Consider the following 9,088-nt stretch of genomic DNA (forward strand, 5'->3'; position numbering starts at 1 on the left):
TCTAAATTTAAAATGAAAGATTTAGATAAAACTAAGTTTTGCTTAGGCATACAACTAGAGCATGTGATAGATAAAATTTTTGTACATCAGCCACATTACACTCAGAAGGTGTTAAAACGGTTTGGTTTTGAAGAATCATTTCCCTCTAAAACTCACATGGTCGGAAGGTCATTGTAAGCAGATCAAGATCCCTATATACCTAAAGAAGAGGGGGAGGAAGTGTTGTGACCAGAATTCTCGTACTTAAGTGCAATATGTGTGCTAATATATGTGGCTAATTGTTATAGGCCAGCCATAGGATTTGCAAAAAACCTGCTTGCATGATGCAGTGCAGAGCCTACTAAAAGGTATTAGAAGGGCGTGAAGGATATTCTGCGTTACTTGCAAGGTAATAAAGATCTGGATCTATTCTATAGAAAGAATCAGGACCTAAGTTTGGTTCGATACGCAGATGATGGGTATCTGTCAGACCCGCATACAACGAAATTACAAACTAGCTATATTTTCCTATGTGGTGGAACTATAATATCCTAGAAATCATCAAAGCAAAGTCTTGTACGAACCACTCGGAAATAATATCTTTATATGAAGCCGTACGGAAATACGCATAGCTTAGAAGAGTGATCGATTATATCCAACAGTTATGTGGTTTGAACACTACTAACAACTCCACTATTATCTATGAAGATAATATTATATGTTTTGCACAAGTGCAATCAAGATATGTGAAAAGCAATTTAACGAAGCATATTAACCTCAAGTTCTTTTATGCTCATGAATTGTATAAAATGAATGAAATAAATAAAGGCAATACATACCAAATCATGTGAAAATCTTGCAGATTTATTCCCTAAGTCTCTCCCTGTATATAGTTTTGAAAGATGTGTCCGTGATATTGGGATAATGAGACTTAGAGAGTTGCAGATTTTAAAAGGAGAATTTTCACATAATACCGATACAAAAATTAAACCTTAGTCAAAAATATTAAGAACCCAAAGTTAATCATGAAGATTATGTGCAGTATTTGGGTGGATTGTACCCTTTTCCTTTAAATGAGTTTTCTTGAAGTTTCTCATGATAATGTTTTTAATGAGGCAGTGTGACTATGTCGCGAATCATGTACTCTTTCTCTCAATTTTTTTCACTGGGTTTTTGGAGAGTTTTGATGAGACATATGTATTTTGCGAGAAGTGCCAAGCGAAGTGTTAGAAAACTTAGACTTTTACAATTAATTGTGAGCCTATCTTGATCTCTTGAAAGATTTGATTCTACTCTTATAGGTTTTGGCACTATATATATGGGACAGAACCCCTCATTATAAACATATATGAATAAAAAAGGGAAAGTTTTCCCCCTACATTGTGTCTCCTTTGTGATTATTTTCTGAATGAATCTCTGGACTACACCGGTAGCAGTAGTTCCTTAATACTAAGTTTTGTCGCTAACTCATATAACAGCTGTCTCTAGAAGCAAATTCTATAGGATTAGGTCCTTCTAAAGACCCCCTCTCCCAGCACGACACGTGTCCTCCTCATTATTTATCTTGCACGTGTCCTCCCCATTATTTCTCCTGCACGCCCTAGTCATTAGATCAAGGGAAATACGATATAGATCAAGGTCTCATGGGGATCTTTCTATAAAGTGTCCTATAGAATTTTCTTTCACCGTCTGTCTTTTAAACCTTTCAGGCGGTGATGAAATAAGCAACTCAAGGACGAAAAGTTTCTCGCCATCGATTTGATCAGCCCCCTCGCCTCCCGCGGCCTCCCAGTGTCAGAGTAGGAGGGTGGCCCGACCTCCTGGTGGTTAGGTTAGTGTATCTACTTCGTAGCTTAGTAGCTATGTTATTAGATTAGGTTTTCCGGTGGATTCAATGAGATATCCACTAATGATTTTGTTCCTCCATGACGACTTTGGTGGGTGCGTCGATGTCAGTTCTGCTTCTCCACTTATTAGGAATCATGTAGGCTCTTTTGTTATTGGTGTTTTCGCTCTACTGTAGGTGTTTTCAGCATCGACCCATAGTGTGAAGCTACTAAGATTAGTTTCTTTGGTGTTTTGGGGTGCATGTGGTTCGGCTCTCCTGGTCTGAGGCTTTCTCTGACCTGCTGATCTTGCCATGTTGATTTTCAGTGGTGTCGTTGCTTCTACTTCCTCCAAAAGAGGAAAGGTGTATCCACTATGTCTAACTGATTGCCCGGTTCGTTTATCGTTCTCATCATGCTTCGTATTGGTCATGGTAGCTCAAAAAATTAATGACCTCCAATAACTCTAACTCGTTGGTTGTGAAAGTATCAGCGTTGACTCCTTTGATCCAACTTAGTGACAACATTCGGAGAAGTTTAGAGTAGTGGTAATCAGGACCTGTGTTTATATTACTTCTTATTTTTCAGGTTTCAGTTGTACTTCCTTTGTTACTCCACTTGATTAATAATGTCACCCTAAAAAAACTAAGTTCCGTCGCTATTCAGTCAGTCTATTCCGCTCAAGACTGAACCCATGCACTCGGCCGACGTGTCTCAACCTCCAGCACGTGCTGCCACCCCAACCAAGATCACGCGTCCAATCTGACAGCACCTAATCACCACCAGACCATCCGTCCGTTGATTAATAAATGTGTTCGCCGGCCACATCTGCTCCGATCGTGACCAAAGGATATTTACCGGCGCAAAGCAAACCTCGGTTACACACTTGACGCCTCGAGCCGTTACCAGCCCACCGCACCAACCGCCAACCGCCCAAGAGCAGCAGGGCAGACGCATCACATCCACATCCACACCCACACGGATCCATCCACCACGGCAGCAACCCAACCCAGCGTTTCCCGTCGCCGTGCATTCCACTGCCTTCGTTTTCGCCACCCGCGCGTGTGGCCCAGGACGCCACACGGTGGGGCGGCGCGTTATCCCGAGCCTATTATCCCCGCGGGCGGATGAGGCGCCGAGTGGTCCGCGTCCACCGGCCCAGCCGAGCCGCACGCCGACGCCTCTCGCGGCTCAAGGGCTCGCCTTGTCGGCACGCGGGCGCGGCGCACTATTTGGGTTGCTGCGCGTATAAGGAGGGGGCAAACGGCAAGGGCACTCGAAAAATGTCTACCGCCGCGGGCTTCGCCATTCGCTCCTCCGCCTCCGCCATCGTCGGCAGCCTCGGCACCCCCGCGACGTCGTCCTCCAGCAGCTCCGCCTCTGCCCGCCCCAGGCTCATCAGGAACGCGCCCGTCTTCGCCGCCCCAACCACCGTCGTGGTACGTACATGCATACGTCGCACGCACGCATCCCTCTGCGCCAATGGGTACACGTGTTTATCCACGGCTTCTCTTTACAGTGACCTAAGCTAACTCACGAAGTTGCCACGCACGTATGCATGTCCATGCTATTTTCGACACGACTCACGGGTCTACACGAAATGCACTACTGCATGCATGCAAAAACGTTGGAGTAAATTTCAAAAACTTATAAGAGTTTTAATATATATCGTGAAAAACTATAACTTAAGTTGCTTATTTTAAAAACCTATAACTATTTTGATATATCTTATAAAAAAGTATAACTTTATAATCGTGAGCTCACTTTTCATCCTCTGGTAATAGATAAGTCGTTAATCCTCCTGTTGCATGCTATAGAGTATGACGAGTGGATCCATAGTGAGAAAGTTATAGATTTTTTAATATGTATCAAAATAGTTATAAGTTTTTGATATAGACACTAGAAGTTGTAGTTTTCTGTAATATATGTTAAAATAGTTGTAGATTTTTAAAATTGGCCACAAAGTAGCTGAATATGACTGCAAATATCCCTTTGGAATTAGTCTAGGAATACAAGGATTTCATCTTGTATTTTCAAGGTAGACGGTCTTATTATTAACTTTTCGGTAGCACATGCATGGCATACAAAATCTTTATGATTCGAAAAATTCTTTACACTTATGTCATGATATTGTGAGTTAGTAATTATGTTTCTCGTCATTTTAAGACTAAGGTGACCTAATCTGTCATATTATAGGAAGAATAATTCGGCACTGCGAAAATTAATCTTTAAGTTAGTGACACTTCATGTGCTTTAATACGAGTATAGTACAAGACATTGCTTATAGAGGAAAGTTTTTCAGTGTTCTTACTTAACTATCATGCTTAGTGATGAATAGGTGTTCCCTACCATCTTCTTCATCAGTTTTTATACGGAAACCATTAGCTCAAATATCTTCAAAACTTAAGAGTTTTCTTGTAGATTTAGAGTACAATAATGCTTCTTCAATGTGCAATATAGTTCACATAGTTAATATGATTGTGGCTCTTTCAGAATTTACTATGTATTTATCACTATCAGTAACAATCATCACTTTTTCAGGGTTATTTCTAATAGACTGAAAATACATATTTTTTCTTAATATGGTGTTTGTGATTTCACTATCCATAATACACATTTTCTCCATACAGACGCCACACATATTCTATAAATAAAGCATTCAATCATTCACATACGAGGAAATAGCAACAAGACTAAATGCTTTATTAACTATCAAAAAGTATTGTTTGTGATTAAGCTTGCTCTTCTAGAGCTTTCATTATCCATTCAATCCTCCTAAATTCAGCAACTAAGTAAATAGCTAATTACTCTAATTCTAGATAGAGTCTGTGAAATATCCGACCACTTCATCTTCAATTGCTTTCTTTTCCGCTTCATCCTTCATGACATCTTCTATGGTAGTGGAGGAGGGCAAAATAGAGATCTCTGCATCCTTCATTGGGAGGTCTTTTATTGCCAGTGTGAGAGCATCATCAACTTCCACGTGAGATATTTCCCCTTCCAATTGTGGCTACTTTGTTCATCTCTATCCCTACTGCAATGGTGATGTGTGCTTCTGGATACTCCTTCAACTTCTTCTAATATACTTTCACAGCATGCTTTGGTGCTTTACAGATTTATGACCAATGGACCCAAACACCGCACATGCTCAAAATGCACCTGCAGTGCGTCCTATAGTATCTTGCTGCTGGTCATTGTCATGTACTTATCCTTCAAAGTGGGAGAGAGATGGTAGAGGAGAAAATAAAGTGCTTGATCATGCTCATCCTCTGTGGAAATAGGTTTACTGAAAAAAATATTTTCTATGCTATTATACGAATATTGCTAAATTTAAATACATAACTAGCAATTTAAATAGTAGAAACAATAATTCATATCATAGAAACAATAATAACATAATTAAGTACTACATATTGCTAAAATAGATTAAAAAAATCGAATTCTAGAGGTACTTATATGCAACATGGGCCCTCTAGATAAATTTCAGAACAATCAGTGTCCTAAACACAAAATACAAGGTATGCGCTCAATTAAAGGAAAAACCAAGGGGTAAAAGCAAAATTTTCTTTCTTTTCCATTGGATTTCATCCCATAATGGGTCGGCCTGCTAGCTTGGGCCGCCTCAGCTCATTAGGCCCACACGCCACTCAGATCGGCGGCGGCCGGCGCACGGCGTCCTAGCGTGAGGTGCAGCGTGCAGCTGGTGGGGGCCCAACCGCATGCAGGCGGTGCAGGGCACGGCGCGCGGGGAGGCGAGTGCGTGACGACGGCATTCTTCCGAGCGAATGTAGACGTAGGGTGGCGCTAGCGAGGCCATCGGCGGATGCAGGGTTGGCGCGGCAACGCACGCTTCGGGTGGTGATGCGGCGATACGACAGGGGTGGCGACACACGAAGGTGGCTGGGACGGCGCGATCAACCCACGGATGCAACATGGCCGGTGCGGAATGGCGGCGGCTTCATGGCAACTTCGAACACATAGCAGGAGGCAGCTCGGCCACTTGCAGGCAGCGGCACGGTCTTATAGAGGCTGCGGGTGACGCGGTGAGCACCGACGGGAAGGCCGCCAGCTTCCTCACTTTTTCTCTCTTTTCTTTTTCGATTTGTGACGGTGACCTTCAAGCCACCACGTTCTATACTTGAAGGCAGTTGACGGCCTAGTGTTCATGCTATGATGCAACTGTTCATTCGTACATGCTACTGTTTATACAATATGTGCTACTGTTTATGTGATTCACATATATATTTAGACGCAAAAGCAGTAGTAGCTAGAAAAATGTACCGAACGATCTCGTACTTTTCAGTCCTTGTGAAAACGAGACGATCTGATTCCCTAGCTTAATCTCTGGCAGAGCCTCATGCTGATATGGTGTTGAGAAACCGCTGCTATCGGGTGTAGTTCAGCGATCACTCGAGAGAATAATTGCAAATAAGACTAATGTAGGAGGAAAATTGTTTATTCTTGATTCATCTATGATTACCGTAAGAGTTTTATTCCTTATATATATTGTCAATAAATTTAATAGATAGAATCAAATCTTTTAAGAGATTAAGACATACCTATATTTAATTACAAATTTCAGGTTTTCTAGCAGTGATTAGCCACAATTTGAAGCCGTGAGGATTCCATCCATCTTCTGGTTTTTTAATTCCGTTTGATCCAAAGACGTATACAGTAATGCAATAACCGACCACCAATGTAGTGCCTATCGACGTCAGCTTTTCTCTTAACGTTCCTGATTTCCCGCTTTGCTTTTCTTTACTCGAGTTTTTCTGATCCAGGAATTAGCGCACTGTTGTCTTACAACAAAGCTTCAAAAACTAGTACTTTTATTTAGTTTTTCAGAGCAACCAACTTTTGCCGCACACTGAACCAAAAAGAGTTTCTGTTTTATGTGGTAACCAAACTTGTCACACCGCTTGGCGCTAGCTAGTACGAGGAGGCCTGATTTTTGTTGGTGCTATCACACACACCGATGTGATGCGCAGCTTGACACAGATTGCACCACGACTATGCGGTACAGTACAAAACCTGTAGCTGCCATTAGATATGGTATTGATAAACCAAAAAAAGAAGATAAGAGTATCTCCAACGGTATAGTCAACCACCCCTATAAAAATTTATATCATCTAATATATATATAATACAATAGATAACTCTTCCACCTTTATAATAAATTAGCTACATCGTTTTATCTTAATTTAACACGGATTCATATGTAATATGGTATTAAAAGTTGGTTTGCATTTTAAAATGTGCTATAAACTAACTATATGTTAATACCTCCATTCTCGGATAAATATCGTCTATGATATGCGCAGTCAAACTTTATATACTTTAATATATATATATATATATATATATATATATATATATATGAACATTGGTCACATTAAAATGATATTACTAGATTCGTCGTGAAAAATACTTTCGAATGGTTATATTTTGGATAAATTACAATAAAAAAATGTCTATGGACGGTTGGTGACGCCTACCCTGAAAAGAAACTCACGTCGATGGTCCCACAAGCAATCATGCAATATTACATTATTAGTATATCAACATGGCCAGTTATAAGCAAGTAGGTGGAGTATATGCCTGGGCAGCAAATACCGAATTAGGGGTGCGGATAGGGGGGCAACCCTTCTTGGCTCTCGATGAGCTGACCTCCACTCCAATAATTTAGGAAGCGGTGGTCCCATCGGTTGGTATGGGTGAAAGCCGGAATGGAGTAATTTAAGCGCGCCCATAAGGAAGACGAGCCGGATTGGTGCGCCCAAGTAGCGCTCGTATTTTATAGAGAATGATAAACGAAGAATAAAAAAATTAGGTTCCTTATTTTTAAGTATTTTAATATTTATTTATGAATTTATTAATATTTAATATATTCATTTAATTATAAGAAAAATAATGTTACTTTAATGCATACATATATATATACATATAATTTTAACATGTATATGACAGTAATATGAATATAACTAAATTTATTTCATATTTTTTTGATTTTTAGATATTTTTCTATATATTTTAGATTATTTCAGTCAATTTATCAATATAACTATTATTGCTTTCGCTATTTTTCTAGAATTTTTAAAAAATAATGTGCACGTATATACATATGTATATGTGGCACCTACATAAATAGTAGCTACAGTAATAGACTCTAGAATTGTTCCAAATCTTAACCCTTTAATATATGTAATAGATTCCAAGGGCCGCACGTTATTTGCCGCCCCGTCTGTGTGTGGGCTCTCCTAGATAAAACAACCTTTGATTGCCGATCGGAACTAGGTGGTGATGGATTAACGCAGCAAAGGATTGTTAAGCACATATGTTTGTTTGGATTTTTGTTTTTTGTTTTTTTAAAAGTTGTATTTTTTAGCTTTTTAAAAAATTGTTTTTATATTTTAGCTATTGGTTTTCATAATAAAATTTTAATTTTCCAGTACATCACTTCTCAGAAAAATTACTCTTATCTATCTTTTTAGTTTCTAGTTATTTTCTCAGAAGCAGTCTTTTAATTTCTTCAGAAGCTACTTTTCAGTAATCTTATTTATCTAGGCTTCTGACAGTAGAAAAATCATAAGCAAGAATCCAAATAAACAGACCCTTAGTCTGCGTGCGTGTTGGGGGGAGAGGTGTCCGAGCAGTAGTGGAAAGTGGGACACTAAAATTTCACTATGAGCATGTGAACTTATGGCTTATTAGTACCGGAGCATGTTGGCACATAGCTTGTTCATTTAAGTTGAAATTTGTATTAAAGATATATATGAAATAATTATAAAATAAATAAAAGAATTAACAGATAAATAAATAATATATAATAAAGATGGACGGTTGAGATATAAGGTGCGAGAGAAATGCATACCAAGTTGCATTTCCCGTGGAAGTAAGAGCATCTCCAAGAGAACCGTTATCATCCATGCTATCCTGATTTTTAGCTAGAATGGTCAAAAACCGGTCTCCAACAGAAACGCTATCATCCCCGCTACTTTGGCGCACACTCCATCGCCGTCCTCCCACACGCCATATTTGGCGTGTCTCTCTCCCCACGCCATCCCCCAACCGCTGCTCCGCCCGTGTGCTCCCGCCACCACCCCGACCAGCTCGGGACCAGGACGGAGCCGCGCCGCCACATCCGGCATTTTCTTCCCTCTCCGTCTTCCCAGATCCGGTCGGAGAGCAGGAGCAGGACAGAGAAGGGGCTTGGGGCCGCCCACACCTACTCCTCCATTCCATTTCCTCCCCCAAATCCCCTTCCACTGCCGCCTCCGAGGAAG

General features: G+C 40.4%; 1 protein-coding gene across 1 annotated transcript; it reads left to right on the plus strand.

Annotated features, from left to right (window-relative positions):
• The first annotated feature begins 2,917 nt into the window (after nt 1-2,917).
• On the plus strand, nt 2,918-6,427 carry LOC133908349 (uncharacterized). The gene is made up of 2 exons (XM_062350333.1): nt 2,918-3,244; nt 6,388-6,427. Exons 1-2 carry the CDS (start codon nt 2,933-2,935, stop codon nt 6,394-6,396), a joined length of 321 nt encoding a protein of 106 aa, XP_062206317.1. The 5' UTR covers nt 2,918-2,932; the 3' UTR covers nt 6,397-6,427.
• The last annotated feature ends 2,661 nt before the right edge of the window (nt 6,428-9,088 follow it).

This window comes from Phragmites australis, chromosome 2 (genome assembly GCF_958298935.1).
Source record: "Phragmites australis chromosome 2, lpPhrAust1.1, whole genome shotgun sequence".
Classification (NCBI taxonomy): domain Eukaryota; kingdom Viridiplantae; phylum Streptophyta; class Magnoliopsida; order Poales; family Poaceae; genus Phragmites; species Phragmites australis.

Excerpts from the sequence above, each read along its gene's own strand:
- LOC133908349 (XM_062350333.1), top strand. The coding sequence starts at position 2,933 with ATGAGGCGCCGAGTGGTCCGCGTCCACCGGCCCAGCCGAGCCGCACGC.